The 19177-nt window shown below is 40.1% G+C and overlaps 1 protein-coding gene across 5 annotated transcripts; it reads left to right on the forward strand.

The window, feature by feature from the left end:
• Window positions 1-122: 122 nt before the first annotated feature.
• TMEM192 (transmembrane protein 192) lies at window positions 123-18269 on the forward strand. 5 transcript variants are annotated; one of them, XM_032685781.1, is made up of 7 exons: window positions 127-220; window positions 1073-1184; window positions 2738-2884; window positions 8140-8404; window positions 10288-10422; window positions 14210-14312; window positions 16644-18269. In XM_032685781.1, exons 2-7 carry the CDS (start codon window positions 1182-1184, stop codon window positions 16765-16767), a joined length of 777 nt encoding a protein of 258 aa, XP_032541672.1. In that variant the 5' UTR covers window positions 127-220; window positions 1073-1181; the 3' UTR covers window positions 16768-18269. The 5 variants fall into 5 exon arrangements, with proteins under 5 accessions (XP_032541669.1, XP_032541672.1, XP_032541668.1 ...); XM_032685779.1 differs by having other exon boundaries at window positions 139-220; window positions 10288-10431; XM_032685780.1 differs by lacking the exon at window positions 127-220 and adding an exon at window positions 463-481 and having other exon boundaries at window positions 10288-10431.
• The last annotated feature ends 908 nt before the right edge of the window (window positions 18270-19177 follow it).

Raw genomic sequence — 19177 nt, forward strand, 5'->3', positions numbered from 1 at the left:
CGGCAGGCTCACCCTCAGCCCCCGCCCGCGGGCGAGGCCCCTCAGCCTGCAGCGGCGGCGGCCCCGCCCCGGGGCGGTGCCGGGCACGGCCCGCGCCCAGTGGCGGCGGGGAGCTCACGGCGGGAGGGGCGGGGGCGCCGATTAAGCGCCGCCGGGGCGGCGGAGGCGGGAGGCGGAGATGGCGCTGACGGCGGGGAGGCGGCGGCAGGACCTGGACAACGTGAGCGCGGGCGGGAGCGGGGTCGCGGCCGCGCGGGTCCCGGGTGGGCTACGTGTGGGCGCTGCCGGGAGAGGGCCTCGTATTCTGTGCCGTCTCTTCCTTCCGCTTCTTCTTGCTGCTTTCCGTCCTGAGCACCCAAGGCTTTATCTGCTCCTTCCTGGAGAATCCGCCGGCCCAGGCGCTTCCCAGGTGCCCTTCCAGAAGTGAGGAGGCCGCCGAGCCTCTCGCTCCCCGCACTGCCCTTCCCTGGCCGGGCTTGAGGTACCCCCGAGGCATTTGGGCCTGGGGTTGTTTCTAATCGAGATTATTAATCTCTGATCGAGGCTACTCCTGTAGCTCCTTCAGTTTTTCTGGGTTATTTTTTCTCAGGCGGATCCTGTCAGCGCAGTCTCTGGTTTATGTGCTGTGCGGTGGCATGGCCACGGCGTTCTTCTGTTTATTTGGGTGTTTTCCCCCGCCCCAGCTGGAAGCCTGCGCGGGCAAAGCTTGCTGGCTGCGGCTTGTTCCTGACTGCCCTCCTCCTTCTCCTGGTGCTGGGCTGCTGCGGAGGTGGTCACATGCTGCAAGTGGATCAGGAGTCTTAATCTGTGCTCATGACTACAGCAATGGCTAAGAGAAGTCCGTTTTTAAGGCGTTTTGCCTTTTGGCAGCTGTGGTTTGGCTCATCTTAATTAAATGAAATCTCTTGTTAGGATGCTTACTAGATTTTAATCTAGTAACATCTTAATGTTACATTGACTGCATGGGTTCATCATCTCCCATGCTTTAATTCCCCTCTTCCCTATGTTGTCTGTAATAATATCTACTCGAGAGTTTGTCATCCAGTGCTTCCTAACGCTAGCTGTATTTCAGGGTGCAAAGATGGATTGTAGCCAGTCTTGCAGAAAGTAACATGGTCATACGTGTTGTGATAAACCTTTGTCTGTGAAGGAGTGCCCTGATCTGTCATGGTATTGCAGAAATGGTGAGTTCATTTGTTCCCACGAGACAAAGGATATTGTCCTGAAGAGAATTGCTGTCTTTGTGGGAGATGTGAAGTGTTAACCCTCCTATTAATTCTGTGATTGTAGAATCATGGAATGGTTTGGGTTACAAGGGTCTTTAAAGTTCTAGTTCCAAATCCCCCTGCCATGGTCAGGGACACCTTCCACTAGACCAGATTACTCTAAGCCCTGTCCAGCCCGGCCTTGAACACTTCCAGGAATGGGGCATCAATAGCTTCACAAGAGAAGTGCCATTTGTAAATATCTAGGTCTGCAGTAAAATGTCATCTTACCAGGCAGGTATTTCAGCAAGGGTCACTTACAGTCAAAGACTAGGCTAATTAAAAGGTATCAAATAGGTGAGGAAGGTCTGTTCGTGCTCCTGTGTGGTAGAGGAAGTGTGGTGTTTGTGGTTCTAAAATAAAACTGATTGTTAAATGAAATAACTCTTGATGACTCATTCCTTTGCTGTAGGCAGCTGTCTGTAGGTGAAATAACACTGGGGGCCAATCTACTTTGTCCTCATTAACATGAACTATAAACCTAGGTCTAATCCCAAAACTTGCTTATTCCTCTCTTCTTGTGCTAGTTTAGAAGAATGCTGTGCATCGTTTGTCTTGAGGCTTATGCTGCTTTCTCCTATTGCAAAGAGAAGTCATCGATTTAAAAGCAGTGAATAGCCTAGTGAATCCTAGGAAGGGAACTTGCAGTTTTACCGTTCATAGTGGCTGTGTATGTTCCACTTAAGATGTATTGAATGACTATGTCCTGGCCTGGAAGGAGCAGAGGTGCATAGCACTGGAGCAAGTTCCTTTTCCAAGGTTTTTCCCTACACTCATCTTCTACTTAGTAAAAAGTACTTCTGGAAACTTATGTAGCTAAAACATCTGAGCTTAATGTGGAATCAAAGACCTATTACTTACACCAACATGTCAAGTATGGGCTGCATTCTCTCTAGTGTAAGCTGAGAGTGCCTTGCTCAGCACTTGGTAGCATCTTCTTTCCTCTGTGAAAGAAGATGCTTTCCTACTGTTTCCTTCTTGCCTGAATGCAGTTCTAACTAATGCTGCAGTCATTTAGACATGTCAGTAGTGTCAGTGGCTGAATCCCTCAAAACTGTTACACTGCAGCTTTGTTATTGCCTGCAGCTGTAGTTGAACAGGAGTAAGAATAACAAGGAGTTTTGCAGTACCTGTATAAAGTATGTGAGAGACACTTTAATCATCGCTTTTTCTACCTTTTCATATAAATATGCTAGTACTTGTGGGATCTCTCAGGACTGATGCTCAGATACTTATAATACATTTTAAAGCCTAAAATTCCTGAAGGCCCAGGGTGATACTGGGAGGTAGGTTACTGTTGGATTTCTCAGGGATGAGAGCTTACCTAGAATTTAAGAGCTTGTCTCAAGATATTGACCTAGTGGGGTGGTTTTCTCACAAAGCTTGATTTGCTAACAGAAGATTGCTAAACCTTTGTACTTTACTTTTAGAGCTTACTTGTTGATATTCTTTACCCTCCCCTTCTGTTCCAGGGTTCCTTGGAAATAACACAGAGTTTGGAAGATGATCCTCTACTGGATGCACCACTCATTTCATCTCACACATTACATTCCCAACTGAGGCCAAGATTTCATGCTATCCCAGCAGTTCTCCTTGCCAATTTCCTGTTGCTAATACATGTAAGTTTAAGAAGCATGATTTCCTTAAGAAAACTTGCTATCTCTGTTCTGAATTCTACTGTTCGTGTAACAGAATTCTCCAGGGGTTTGCATGTGCTGTTCTTCTAAATCAGCGAAGTCCCACTTGCCAATGAATTTTGATAATGTGTGTGCTACTGGATACTTGCTGCCTTCTCATTCTGATTGTTGGTGCTAACATGCTGTGACACACCTTGTTAGGTGGAGAAGCACTTCAAATAGTAGTTTTTCTATGCTGTTGGAAATGTACTTTAAAAATAATATTACTGCTGTAGAAGTGCTATACTAGTTATAGAGGGCTAAGATAATTTTGATGCCATATCTTCTGATGCTGAACTTAATTTCAGAAGAAGGTATTTCTTATGGTAACTAAACAAGTAAAGTTGGACTTGCTTATGAGGGGTTGCATGGTAGAGATAGAGGTGTGGATGGATAGAGAAAGGAATCCAAATGTTACTTCCTCCTCTCACTTCTAGAGGTTAAGGGCAAAAAGCACAGATACTGAACAGTATGCAGGCCTTTGAGGCTGGTAGACAGAAGTAGAGAGATCCTTGCCTAATAGCAAGTTTATCCTTGATAAGCTGCAGAGGCTTATTGTTGCTTGTGCATGGCAACCAAACATGAAGAAGGAAGGCTGAAGAGGTCTGATCCTAAGATCTAACTGAAATGGTACTTGCATGGTGTAAGGACTTAAAGAGCACAGTTGCTTATCTCAGACACTGCTAAGGGCACAGAAGGACTTTGCCATGAGATAAGCGCAGAATGGAGCAACAGGATGCTGCTAACTCCAAGCCTGACAGAAATGAGATCTGGTTAGCACATCCTGGGTGATGCATCCAGACAAAACTTCCTACTGTGGCAAACTGTGTAAAGAAGCAACTTCTCATACATGTGTCACTGGTCGAACAAAGATCACACTCTGTTATGGAACAGATGGCATCTGTGACTACCAAAGCCCCCCTGCCCCCTGAATATGCCTCTATGGGCACCTGGAACTTGGACTGTAACTTAAGCCACCGTGACAGGAACTTGAGATAAGATAAAGGTGGTACTATTGTCTTAGTGTTATCTCAGACCTAGGGGAAGGTTAACAAAGCTGAGGGACAAGAATGTATCATTGATAATGGACATAAAGAATGTGGAATTTATGGGCCACAAGGAAAGCCAAATCAGTGACTGCTGAAATTGGCTTGGACTGGATAAAAGGTAATTCCTTTTAATCCCCTTTTAAAAGGGGGACATCGTGGCCACTGACCACAACCCACTGACTCAAGAGAAGAGAGACTGGACATGTGGTCTAATTAGCATTAGAAGTGAGGGAATCATTTAACCAATAGAATATAAAAGAGCAATGAGCATTAATTCCTTTTCTGTAAAAATGTATAAATAGTGAAAATTTTTAAATTACCTTGAGAGCCTCCCACCACTGAGAAGTCCAGAGTGAAGAAGGACCGCTGCTGGATCCACAGGTGGTGACTATCTTCTATTTAATGTGTCTCTCTCTCTCTCTCCTCCTCTCTTCTATTTCTTTCTATCTCTCTACCTCACATTTTATTGTTAGATAAAATCTATCCTATTAACTTCAACATATGGTCTCATTTTCACCTTAATTTAGGCAGAGGCATCTTTCAATAAGACATGACTCTTAGGGACATGGATTAATGGTGGACTTAATGATCTTAAAGGTCTCTTGCAAACTAAATAATTCTATGATTGTATACTGCCACCAACAATGACCTGAAGGTAAAGCCGGAAAGTGCACAGGACATGTATGTATGTGTTGCTAGCTACTTTAGAGCTTCATTTCATCTCAGACAAAAAATGCTGTGCTCAGTGCTCTTCAAAACATACCCTCTTGCCAGAACTTTAAAAGCATATACCAGCCTCTAAGGTCTCTCTTTGGGCAGCTGCATGAAGCTGTTCAATATGCTCCAGCCTTGTAATTTTGGGAGTGTTTGTAGGCCTCGTGGTAGTATCAAGAAATGCCCCTCTGTCTGTCAAGTAGACTTAAGAAAGACTTCTGCTGTTCTGCAGAACAGACTACCAAAATTCCCGGTGGAAACCATGTATCTAGCCTTATTCTGTTCCCCTGCCAGACAAATTCTGGTGCCCTTGAACTCTGTAGTAAATATTTTTCTGCCTAGCCTTGGGGCTTTACCATCTGCTACCATAACTGATGCAGCCAAATGTCAGGATTGTAGGAAACTACTTCCTCTTCTGACTCCACCTCTTCCTCTCTCCTGCAAATGGTGAGAAGTGTGGGGAGGGGAAGAGGGAAAACTACTGAGGCATCTGTCAGCACACACTTTTCCAGGAAGAGTCTTGCTGCTGTTGCTGAAGCTGCTGCAATGACCACTTGGTCCTTGGAGCAAAATGGCAAGTATCCTTTTCTGTTGGTGAAATACAGCTTTATAATTGTCACCTGAAGTGGCGCTGTCTTTCTCACTCTAAAAATGGATGGGGAAAACAAGCATATTGGATTTTCTTCCACTGTGCTTCTGCAAATGTGCACAAATCTTGCAGAATGCGGAGATGCCAGCTTAGGTTCTGATGGTTAGGCCTGCCAAAGGGGTGAGTGTCCTGGAGAAGTTAAGCCATCATAGTATTAAGCAGTAGAGCTGCAATGAATCTCTAAAATAATTTGTAAGTAACTTGGAATATTTCTTCTCCACCTTCCTGTGTCAAGAAATGGAGTTAAGTAGCAAAATAGCTGCTTTGGTGCAGCTGCCTAATTACGCACAATTCTGGAGTGTGTGGGTAGGCCATGCCAGAGTGTGGTAGGGCTGGATTTTTGAGTGCCTTTCCTTTTGCCAAGCCTTGCTTTTCTGCAGGCTTCTGGCTCCTGTCAGGATATTGGAGAGCAATGTGAAGTGTACAGGCTAGAAATAATTTCTTTATGTTAACTCTGTCCTTCCCTAATCCATTCTGTGTATGGACATACACAAAACTGAACTTTAAATACTACTCTTTATAAGAATAACTTTTTGTATGTAAAATTCCTTTGTGTTAAGTTGAAACACCTGTTATTGGACTGCCCTAAAATGGAAGCAAAACATACTTAATAAATATCACTCTTCCAGCCAGCTGCCTGTTTCCTCTTGTATACGTTGGTATAGTAGGTTAGTAGCAATGCAGTGCTAGGTCATTCCTGCTTGCATCAGTTTAATGTAGCCATTTTCTGTACTGAAATATATTCCTAACTCCTCCTGGAAGGAATAGAACTAAATGCGTTACTGTTGAAAAATGGCAAACCAAACAGTAAATGGACCAAAAAAAATATCTGAATTATTCTTAATTTTGTAAGAAAAGGGGGTGGTAAAATAATAGATTAAACGAACATTTTGTTGGTGAGCCTTCCTCTTAATTAACTACTTAACCTGGTTACTTAACCCATCTCAAGATAACTTGGTATTTAATTTACATTGGAAATGGTGGTCTTATGGATAATGTAGGACACACTTCTGTTTTGTTTTGTCTGGGGTTTTTTATTTTCCTCTCTCCGTTTATCCTGTTTGTCCTCTATAATGTCTCTTTTAGGTATTGATGATTGTGTGAAAATTATTTCCCCTTCTTCCTCCTTCCCCAGTTACCTATCTCTGGCCACAACCAGAGAGAGCTAAGGGCAGTTTGTATCAAAAGTAATTTAGTGGTTCTGAAAAGTAATTTCCATGAAGGGTGTTGCTTGAGAAAGTACAAAAATACAAAAAATATGTTCAAGACAGTGGAAAGGTCTACAGCTTCCTCATGAGGAGAAGAGGAGGAGCGAGCGCTGTTCTCTTCTTTGTGATGACCCATGACTGGACCTGAGGGAATGGCCTGAACTTGTGTCAGAGGAGGTTCGAGTTGGATGTTAAAAAGATGTGGTTCAGTCACAGGGTAGTTGGACACTGGAACAGGCTCCCCAGGGAAATGGTCACAGCCCATGGTGTGACTCTTGGGGATGGTCCCTGTGCAGGGCTAAAGGTTGGACTCTGTAATTTTTGTGGGTTCCTTCCAACTCAGCATATTCTATGATCTGTGAAAGGGACTGGTGGGATCTTAGATATTCATAGAATTAAGTATGGAAACGAAGGTAGCAAATGAAAATCAGATATTTTGCTCTATCTTTGATTCTGATGTGCTGTTTTTGTCAGTTATGAGATGCAGAGCATCTGACACTTTTTTAAGCCAAGTATATTAGAGGTGTTAGACTTTTTCAGACTTGAGGGTTTTTTTATTTTTTGTTCATGGGAGCTCTCAATTTACTTCTGTAATGGTGGGAGTTGCTTTTGTTTACAGTTCTGTTTTAAAAATATTCCTGTTCTGTAGAGTGAACCAGGATGAGAAAGTATAATATTTTCTTGTTTGCTGAATGAACACAGTAGGGGAAACATTTTTTATTACAAAAATATCTCTAAATATTAAAACCCCTGTGTGTATACATATACCACAGGTAATGCACATCCAAAACTTTGCTTCTAGTTGGCGAAAAGGTTGCTCATGCTCACTGCTGATGCTGAAATTTTCTAGAGAAGTCTAGAAGACAGGGAAAGTTATGGCATAATGGCACTAGTCTGAAAGGATAAGTATATATACAATCTGACTGTCAATCTGTCTGGTTATTCTGACATAAGTAAAAAAGGAAAATGAAAATATCTGATGGCAAATATACTAAAGAATGATTACCACCTGACAAAGGTGCCTACCTGGTGTTAATAATTCAGTTTTTAAGTTACTATGAGGATTCACTTGTCTGATGTCATAACCTGGAGATGATCTTCAATGACTGTAGTAAAGGGTTGATTTTCACTTAGCTACTGTCAATTTAAAGAAACACAGACTATACTGATAAGACAGGAGGCTGTCTCACAGAGCAGCATCAAATGTAATTGATTGAGTCTAAAAAGATGTGATTTTTCTTTTGAGGAGTATAAATCAAGTACCCCTTAAAGTAAAAAGACATAGTAAAGAGGGCCCAGAAATTAAATAAGTTCACTATGAAGGAAAGACTTGGAGAACAATGAAATTCCAAGAAGAGTGATGATTATCATCTCTGTTCTGCTGGACACTGGCTTTTCAGTCTGCACTAGGTTCCCAGAGTGACATATAGTGGTTGTAGAAGTGTCTAATGTTTTATATGTTATCTCTAACAAAATCAATTCAGAAAGTAATGCATAATGAATAAAATACATAATCCTGCTTTTTTTACATATTTATAGCTAAATGTTGACTTTTATCTCTCTTCCTTTCTCTTCCAGGTTGCTTTTGTTGTTCTAGCATTTTTAGCAGCTATGTTTTGTTCTTACCCCAATCCAAATCAAGATAAGTGCCCTGGAAACTACACTCACCCACTTAAAGTGCAGACTGTCATAATAATTGCAAAAGTAATTCTGTGGATTCTGCATGTGTTTTTTGAACGATATGTCCAGCACCACCATAGTCAAGTCAGAAGAAGAGGTTACTTTGCAATATACCGATCAACAAAGCATCTAAAAAGGCTTCCACTGCTCATACACTCCACAGGTGAAGTTGTTTTTTATTCTAAAGCTCTAAACTGTGAAGCAGTAAAAGACTGAACAGTTCATATATGATTGTATATTATGTATTATGAACTTCTAAAAACCTGCCCACGAGATCTTATGAACCTCCTTGACTGAGCTTTCTGGCCTGCCAGATGCATGTTGTAAAGAACTCTTTGTAGTGGAAAAATGCTCACGAGTGTGAGGTTGAGTAAAACCTGTAGTCATTAGCATTTAGTCTTCAGCTGTAAAATATTCAGGTCTGTTTGACTGCTAGTGATCTTGATTTGCATATTCATTTGTCTATTTAGATATGTGGTAAGACTGCTAGTCCTTCCAGGAAGTGTGCTGCTCTTCTCTTTTCAAGCTCAGCAATTCACATAGAAACAGATGAATTCCTGTTGCTCAACAGCTGTCTGAAATCAGTAAAATAAGCAATTTTCTCATCTTGAGTAGGGCTATGTGTGACATGCAGCTCTATTTCTGACTGCCTTTCTATGGACAAAAGGTGGTGTATGGGAGTGATTTAACTCTAAGTTACATCACTGGCCAGTGGAGCTGAAAAGTATTGGTGCAAGTAGCTGGTGTAACCTTTCTAGAAGCTGGTTGAACAAATCTAAAATCCATCTAACTTGAGGGGATTATTCCCATAAATAGCAGTGGAAAAGAGACCAGTAATGGCTTTTACAGTGTTTTTGCCACTTAGTCTCACCTCCCTTTTGTAAAGCTTCTGAATAACTGGAGTAGACTTTTTGCACCAGAATTGATAAGTCAAATGGTCCTGCTCTATATAAAAACCTAGGTTTTTTTCCACACGGTCACTAAAAGAGCTAGTCAGCTTGATGAATGTGCAAAACTTCAGGCTCTGACCACTAGATAGAGCTCTGAAGATGAAGAATTGTTTGAAGTGCAGAGACAAAATCAGGCTACAGCAGGCTTAATGATGTAAAAGACTGTTTCCACCTATTGCAGTGTAATTCAGAATACTTAGCCCTGTTTTAGATGGAGCTCACTTCTCCCCTGCTAGACAAACTCTGGGCGTTTGTGAATGTTCAGGTGCAATCAGGTGTGTGCTGTAGAATTTTGGTAGAGATATCTGTATTTCAGAAAGTAGATAGCTCCATTACTGCAAGCGTCCTGTGTGGTAATCACTGCCGATACCACTTCCATCCTGACAGTTTGGTTACCTGACACAGTATGAAAGAGAACTGCACTGTTCCCTAGCTACATTAATGGTCTTGATAAATTTAGTTCCTTATCTAGACACTGGTTATAGCATTTCTACAGGAAAAGGACATTCCACACTCAGTATCAGAAAAGAGGGTATGTAAAGAATTAAAAATGCTTTTTAGGTCTGTAACTCTATTTGTTTGTTCTCCTTGACTAACTGTGCTCATTTCAATTAAACTTTCAGTAACTTGCAAGTATTAAAATAATAGCTAGACAAGTGGAAGCCTGTGCAAATGAGGAAGGTATTTAGTTTTTGGTTTGCTCTGTTAGCCTCACTAATATGACCTCTTAGAAATTGAAAGAATAAGATGGATAGCAGCAACAAAGCTAGAAACTGTTTAAGCCCATATATGTATGTTAAGTATTTCTAGTGTTTCTTCCACTCATTTTTTAAGCCAGAAAAATCTATAAGAAAACTCATAATTCTCTACCATTACAGTGAAATGCTGAAATGAAACCTTGTTTTGCTGTCAGCAGTTGTAAGCTTGCATCACCTGTGTTAAGGAAATTAACTGAAAGGGCAAGTATGATATGAAATGCAAAAGCATTACTGAAAGATTGCAGCCTAATGCAGATAGTGGGGATGAGAAAGTACTAAGTTATTTTCAACAACTGATGAAATTGTTACACCTGTAAAATATAACCTTTGCTTTCTAGGTAGTACAGCCCTGCTCTTGATTCTGTCAGTGCAGCATTCCTTTCCTGATCGCAGTAAAGTGTACCTGTATCTTATCCTGGGAGTCCTGGGCCTGGAGCTGATTAGCTCCCTCACATGCTTAGTAATTTACACAGGTGAGAGAGGCAAGTTTTGCTTTCTTGAGACTTATTATTATAGCTGGTATTCAAGTGTTATATTTACCCTCACAGTAGTTACTTGGGGTACCCCAAGACATTTAACTGCCATTATAAATAACAGAATGATTGTGTGCTTGTAGAAGAACTAAGGCAAATTCAAAACATAGGAAGGTTGTCAGGCTTGATTTGGTTCCAAGTGCTGCGAAATGAAAGCTCCATGTCATCTCAGAGCTGTTAATCCAGCAAAGTGGCTGGATTAACAATGCCTAATTGTTTCAAAAACTGTCCTGTGAACAGGTTTGTCTATCAGTGTTTCTCATATGCATGCACCACAAGCTATGATGGAGTAAGAGCTAGCTGGATTTGTCAGAACTGCTTTTGGGATTTCCATATGGGATTTGCATACCTGGTAGTGTGATTATGCCTTATCCAGCCTTTTTGTCTTTCTCTGGTCCCATCCTAAAGGTTTCATTTCCTCTTTGTCACTAAAATGGAAGATTCTTTGAAATGAATGTTTATAAAACATGGCTATTGAAAGCTGTGATTTATGTTAAAATAAGATACTGGTTCATAAAACTGTGAGGCTTTGCTTTGTGCCACCACTGTAATTTCACCAAACCTAAAGCAGATGACCTTACAAACCAACAAGGACTTGATTAACCTCTTTCCATTAAACCATTGCAGAACTACCTAAAATGTTGGTAAATAAATGCTTGAAAGAAAATTTTGGATGTTTGTGGTAATATAATAGCACACAGAGAAATATTGCCAAGGAGCTTGCTCACCTAGGAAATAAAATCTATTCTTGACTCCCTTGCAACAGCATCAAAAATGCACCAAGAAATAAGGTCCCAGCTCTAAACTATGTCCTCCTCTTACAACTATGCAGAGGGCCTGAATGCTGTAGGCTTGTCAGGCTTTCCCCTGAATGAGCCAGCTGGCTCAAGTAGACTAGCTGTCCTCTGGAGGAATAAAGGCAAGGATGAGGGAACACAAACATGGCAGTCCTAGGAAACTATTCCAAGAATGCTGGAGATCATCCCTTCTTTGCATATGCATACTTACTTTCCTGGGAAACTCAGGAAATAAGAGATAAAATGGTAAAACTTTAATAGAACAGTCAGGAATTCCAGTGAAATGCTATTTCTAGCCCTGAGGCCTCGTGGAGCTCAAAGAGCTACATTGTGTGTCTCTTACCTTGGCTGAAAAGGATAAGAAAGTGCTAGAAAATTGACCTTCATAGTAGTAAGATCTGAGCCTGAACTTCTGTAAGAACTCTCAAACTATCTGCTTACTTGTCACCAAAAGGGTCTTGTTTCCTAATTTGTACTCTACCAGTTCCTGTGATCATCAGATTCATTAACCAATGTATACAAGGACATTGTGGGGTGCAGTTTTGCTTTCTAGCTGAAGGAGGCTTGAAGGGTTCAGTGAATCCTGGAACCAAGGGGGAGAAGGGACAGAGCTGCATCGCTAGGAAGAAGTAAGGCAATGTCTTTTAGTAACAGCTGCCTTATCTCCTGAGCAGCCCCAAAACAACAGTCTGATTCATTCTCTGAAACTTGGTGTATAAAGCTAGGGTTAATTTTTGTGTAACTTAACACTTTCCTCAAGGTGAGGAAGACCTCCAGTCACCCTAGGTTGCCTTTTCCATTGGGTAGTATACCTTGTTTTCGATTTTCCATCCCAATGCTTGAGGTAAGCTAAGAGACTGCTTGCATGTCTGTCTTGTGTATAGTGCTGGTTTTTAAGGTTTTCCAATTTTTTAATATAAAAATAAAGCTATATTGGAGCAAAACAAATGTCTGGCCAATTTTTAAAATACCATGAGAATCTGTAGTAATAGTGACATTCAGATGGGTTTTCCTCTGGCAAACAGAGCAGAGTATGTGACTGGATGGATGCATGAAGCTTCTTTAATAGGACAGTTTTAAGGGCAGCCCTCTGGTTATGCTTGGGATTCCCCTCTTCAAGGCAAGCACTTAGCAGATACCACTTACTGTTAAGATAGTATCAGCTATTGTAGCTGAGCAACAATGGGGAAATTAAGGTAAATTTACACTAAAAATAACTATGTTTTGTGTTAGTATGTTACTCCTAAATATTGGAGAGAAGGTAGCACCAGTTCATACATTGTTTCTTCACAGTGAAATAGTTATTTCTTAACTATGAGACATAAATGCTTGTCTGCAGAAGGTTCATATACCTGACTTACTGTCTTTTGAATATTACTGTCTAAAAAATCAGGAATACCTGACCGTAATTCTAGACATTTCGTCTTGCTTTTTGGACCTATTTTAGGAATTGTATGATACCCAGTGTCCTGTGTAGTACTACAGCCTTTCTTAAGAGGCATCTCCATGCAGCAGTGTGTGTGTATAGAGCTGTAGGATGCAGAGGCAGGGACTCAGAAATTTACAAGGAATTGCTGTGATTGACCTATAAAAGACTTAACATATATAAATTGCTCAAGTGAGGTAAAAGTGCACAGAATGAAGTATGATGCAGAAAGCTCTAAATGTCAGCTTACTATTCTAAGTTTTTTACTGCTAGGATAGGGAGTCAAGCTTTAAAAGATTTACTAAATTTATGTATTTAATTACTTTCTCACATACTTCTAATATCACTTGAATAAAAGACTAACATTCCCACAAACAACACATGGTAAGAATTCCACATCCATTCCTTTGTGGTTTTATTTGTAGAGAAATACCATCATAGAAATAACTAACCTTTGAGCCTAACTTGTAGTTAACCTCTGGAGGGTCTTAGCATTGTTTTAGCAGGGTGGCCTGTAATAAACCCCTCATGGTACTGATTTGTAAGGACAGTCCTCCTCTGCTGCAGTGGTGTGGATTTCTCACAGAGCTGGACTGTAATGTTTTTAGTGGCATTAGAGTATTGCTTCAAAAGCAGCCCTAATTACAGAGTCCTGAAAGCATGCTTTGGATATTTTGATATTTTCTCTGAATCAGGATGTGATATTGAATGGCTTTAAATATTTTCAGCTTCTTTTCCAAAATCATGCAGAGGATGCCTACAACTTTTCCCAGCTCTCTCCATCCCACACTTGTTAAATTTAGTCTTAAACTTTATTCACAGGTGCCCAGGAATGACTTCTGGTTTCAATAGCCAGCACTGCAAGGTTCACAATGTGAAACTGCTCACAGAGCTACTCTGGTTTGAATACTTAATGGCTTTCTGTTGCAAGTCTGCCCTCGTCTGAGCAGGCAGACAAGCTGCTACTTCCTTGCAGGTAGTCTAGTTAAACTAGTACTTATTGAAGAGCTTAAGCCAGAAGTTCTGACCTAGGTATTAGTAACAAAACTTCTGACAACTTTTTCTATGTTGTTTAACTGACGGCCTGAATTTGGAGACTGAATCTCAGTACCTTCTAAAAGGCAACAAAGGTTTCACTCTCTCTTAGGTAACAGATTAAACTTTGCAGATGTTAAGCAGTATGTTCAAACTTCCCCATTCAAGTCTTCACAGTGATCTCTTAAGCAGCAGGACTGAGGGGAATTAAAAATAAACCAAAGCAACAAATAAACCAACTCAACAAATTATCACTAACTTGTAATCAAAGCCGTTCCAGAAATGAGTAGAAATAGATTCTGCGTTTGCTTTCCCTCTTCCCCACTCCTCAGATTCCTTTATTGTCTTTCCATCTCCTATCCTAAGGTAATCTTAGAGTCATCTGTTGCAGATTTTTATAACTTAGAATTTGGTGATAAAGATTTTTTTTCTGGTTGCTTTCCAACTAATTTATACCACTTTGTTGCAGTGAAAATAAGCAACTTCAATCGTGCCAAGCCAAGACCTGACATAATTGAAGAAGAAAAGATGTATGCCTACCCTAGTCATGTTACCTCAGAAATTGGATTTAGGTAAGATTTTTCTGTGTTAACTTTGTGCTGTGTTCAGGCATGGTATATAGGTAACACTAATGTAATTGCATTACTTCATGTAGACTTACGTAGAATCTTAAATCTCTCAACTAAGCCAGAGGTGGGAATAACAGTTGTGAAGGAAACTGTATGCTTAAGGCTGCCACTTTAGATGCACAGATGAGATACAGCACAGTCTTGTACCTTTCTGTGATACAGAAATCCTCAAACATACAGATGGAGGTGATTTGACTATTTATGGCTGGCTGCATGAATCTTTAATATAAATAACTGTGCTTAATCTGGTTTAGTTAATTTTATATGAGAGTTTGGGGAAAGATACTGGTGTCTTACACTGGTTAACTTTAAAAGTTTACCTGCAGAAGCCTAGCTGCTTCAACCAGTTTTTTCAGGGAAGGAAATATATTGTGGTCAATTAATAGATGAAGAAAATTTTGCAGCTCTGTTCTGTGCCAGCAGTTGGACATGAGATTCTAGCAATGGATTTGGAATATGTTTTGAGTTTGGGAAGGAACTTTAAAGGTGCAGAGGACACTTAAGGGGTAAAGAAGGTCTCAGTGAGACAGAGAAGCTGTCCAACAGTAACTGAAGCTATTCCAAGCACTGAGACTTATTTTTTGATTGTCCTTTATATACCTTCCGACTGCTTGAACATCTTCCAGTTGATGAAATCAATCTGGTATGACTTAACAAAAACGAGTAATTGAAACTATCATCAGCTTCCATATAAGAATTTAATTAGGAATTTTCTAATACACTATGACTTGCTTCTGTATGTTGTGCCTTGGTGAAAAGTTGAAAGTGCAGAAATGACTAATACTTTGGCATTTCCCCTGGTGTCACAAATGCAGCATGCACATGCTTTTATGGAACTTGGAAGTAGGTGTCCAGGATACAGGAAGGATTTAGGATTGTCTTGAATTTTGATACCATGTCTGACTTCCATTTTGATATAAACACCATAGTGATTGCGTGGTGGACCTCATTCCTTTCTCATTCAGCTTCTCCCCTGAGAAATTCTCAAATGCCCAGGGAATGAGTCTCCAACAATGACCAGCTGAGGAAAAGACTGATTATTTTTGATTAAGGAGTGCAAATTTCCTGTGAGAACTGATTGAAAAAATGTTATTTTAATTTAGCTCTATACAACTGTGACTCTCTTTCCCTTGAGAGTTAAGGTCTATTGAAAAGTGAATCCTGTCAGCCCTTCAGTTGACCTTGTTAGAAGAATGTTTTTTGAATATCATGACCTCTGCAACCTGAGTTACTACCAAGACATCTTCAGGAGCTTTAAGTTGGGAGTGCATATTATTGGTTAAAGTTGCAAGCTTTCTGTTTACAAAACTTGTGTTCTTTATTTTTTCCAGTTTAACTAAAGTAGGTTCTTAATTGGACTTAAGCTTTTTTCCACTTTAGGTATCTTCTTTAGCACTTTCTAAGAACTATGAAAAGGGCAGTGTTCCTCCACAAAAATGCTGCAAGGCTGAGGAGCAACTTTTTAAGCTCTAAGATGCTCATAAGTGTACTAAGAAGGCAGATTCCCAAGTCAGCTAGGAAGAAATTATGTGTAAGGAAAGAGTACAATACACTCAGGCATTGATACTTCATCTTGCTGTATTCTTAAAAATTCCTAATTAGGTTTGCTTTAATTAAAAATTCTGTATTTTTATAGACTTTTTTTCTCATTTAACTTGGCTTTATTTAAATGTTGCAATGTTACCATCCAAGTTAAAATGAGGGATATCTGAAAACTGGATATATTTTAAGGAGGAGGGTAGCAGTGCATAAGGTTGTAGATCTGAAATAGCACAACTTTTGGTACTGATGCTCTTTAGGTAGGGGACAGATATCACTGTATATAGTAGCATATCATGTATGCTACTCTAGGTTACTCAAGAGAGTTCTGTCTTAAACAGCTTATGATCCCTCACAACTGAACAACAATACTATGCATGCTCAAAATAAGCATTCTAATATATGTTTACAAGGTTCCATGGTTCTTAGGACAATTCCAGCATGTTGACTGTCTTAGTTTCTTAAACAGTAAGAATCCTCACTCTGTAACTGTCTACCAGGAAATATGGAACTTGATTATGTATATGTGACATGAAGTTTAGCCAAACTTTTTCTCTTCCTGCCTTCTCATAAGGGTGCTGTAGATTGCCTCTCCCCTCAAAAGTTAGTTGAGCTTGGCATAAATAAAACTGAGGGAAATTACTTGTTTAAGTAGTGTTTATTAGCTCTGACACTTCACGTGTTAGAAATCTACTGTCACTTATTGAAACCCATATTCACTTTTGTAACTTCAAGGGAAAATTCAAGTTTAGAAGAGATAGTTGAGAAGCAAGGAGATGTAATAGAGTATCTTCAGCGACACAATGCACTGCTCAGCAAGAGACTGTTGGCACTAACATCTCAACAAATCAAAACTTAACAGCATTTGGAAAACTGCTGCTGGAGCTCTGGAGGGAACACGAGGTAATGTAATATCCAGACTGATTTTTACAGATGACTCTTCTTCAACCGTCTTTCACATTTTGAAATAGAAGTTCAGCTGGAAGGATAAGCTCTGCATACACTATAAACCTGTTACAACTGGACACTCTTCAAATCATCAGTTCTGGGAAAAAAGTTCTACAGCTTCAACAATTTTTAATTCCTCATATGTTAAAGTTGGACCTGAGTTAACAGGTTAACTTTGCTCAGTTGTTTCTATTATTTTGTACTGCTGTAATCTTTAAGCTTCAAGCTACCAAAGTATTTTACCTTTCTAGAACACAAATCTGTCCTCTAGAAAAATCTGACTTTGCAAGGGATGTCTTTTCAGTTTCTATTGCTGAAGGTGGGACTAGATGTATTATGTCACTGATTCCCATTACTTCCAGTGACAGAGGTGGTGTACTTCACTAATCTGATACAGATACTTCTTTTCTAGATCAGTCTCCTTTTCTCCTTTGTCAAGAAAGTGGGGAAAATTGGTGTCCAATTTAGGATTTAAAAAAAGTAGTGGGTGTCCTAAAATTGCAAATCTCACACATAAGTGTGTGGTACAAAACAATGTCATGATAATTAATTTGAGCAGTTGTTCAGAATTCTGGCTTTAAAACTCTAAGAGGGATCTTCAGGGCTCATGCCTTTCCCATTACTAGGAATTTGTATCAGCTAATAACAAGATTCCTTCTCTGCTAACCGAATTCACTTAATACAAAAATACTTGAGAGTAAGCTTTTGCATTGACTTAGCAACTAATTTATGGTGAATGGGTTTAACAATTCTCTCAAAGATGCCCAAGTTAACGCATACTTGCTCTTTACTTTGGCTCCTCAAAAAAACAGCATCTTGATACAAAAGCTAAAATGGTGTATGTGGGTGAAAAAGCAACAGAAGACAGGTCTTTCAGAACTTGAAGAAACAAGAATTTTAATTTACGGTGAATAAAGGCTGGTGAAAGAAACCTCTTGTTTTGGGTACTACTTTGTCTACCAATGTAGACCAAAAATTATTTTAGAAGCCAATACCTCTGTGGGAATAGGGTAATCACTAATCAAAAGTGGGAAGAAGACTGTCATGAGGAGTGGTCTTACAGTCGAATATAGGAAAAGAAAATTAGTTCATCCTACTTTAGTCTTGGGGTATAACTTCAGAAATACCTGAACTGTGTAGTGTGCAACAATTATTGGTGTTGTCTCATTCAAAGGAAAACAATAAATAGTGGAGGTTTTGCTGCTATCCAGCACTAGACTGTTCTCCTTAACTGTTGTTTCTTGAAAATGCAGCCAAGTTTTTATAGTATATATGTAAGAAATAAAAATGTTTGGTTTTAGAACTCAGGTTTTGATGTGATTGTGTTTATCAATTTATATCATTTCTATGAAAAGCAGTAAAATGTGACTGTGAAGTTCATGCACAATAAATGCAACCAAGGAAGAGTGTGAATTCTGTCATTTCTAAGCTCATGTAAATACGGTTCCAGCAGGCAATCTGTGCAGGTTTTTTTTATTACAGTGAAGTTCTCACAGCAGTGTTGGCATTTAAAACTAGCAAAACTAGCCAAACAAAGATAGCTGTGCATTTGTTTCGAAGCTTTGCATTTAGTTTTATTTTCTTTCCTGGGTAATGTTTTTTTCCATCACGCCTCAGATTTTCCCTGCTAACTAGTGTTTCTCTCCAACATAGAGAAATAGGCTACATAGTGTAGCATAACAACTTACTGTATTTTGAGGTAATTTCTCAAATCTTCCACTTCCTTTCCTTGACTGCTTAAAGTAAAACTTCAATCAACCAGTTGTATTGCTTTCTGTGGAACATGGTAGCTGGAAAGCAAAGTGTGGGTTGCTGTGTGAGAACATTCCCATCTTCTGCCCTTTAATTGTGGCTTTTCATAAGTACACAAATGATAACAACCACTCACCCCTTGCTCCAGTTTTATATCTTCATCATAACCCTAACTCTGTCTAGTTTTCTTACTATCTTTAAGCTTTTTCTTTGAGGTGGTGGGAGGAAGGCTTCTCACATTTGTATGGGCTCCAGCTAGGAGCTGGCCCTCTTTACTATTCACACCTCTATACTGTGGCCCTGGTAGAGCTACAATGAGTTGTCCTTGTCCTGCTCCAGTACCTCCTACTTGACAACCTGCACAGCTGTGTGTGTCAGTCCCAAGGCCCTTGTCTGCACCTGTGCAGGCCAGCCTTTGCCCTGCTCAGAGGCAGAAATACTCCTCAGCCCCCTGGGTTCTACTGGTGCTACCTGCCCTGGTGCATGGTGTGACATTGCTGGGTGCCTGCCCCTGGCCTGCAGAACAGGACTGCAGAGCTGCTCAGGAAGACTTGTGTGCATTCAGGTGC

This window comes from Chiroxiphia lanceolata, chromosome 4 (genome assembly GCF_009829145.1).
Source record: "Chiroxiphia lanceolata isolate bChiLan1 chromosome 4, bChiLan1.pri, whole genome shotgun sequence".
NCBI classification, from domain to species: Eukaryota; Metazoa; Chordata; class Aves; order Passeriformes; family Pipridae; genus Chiroxiphia; species Chiroxiphia lanceolata.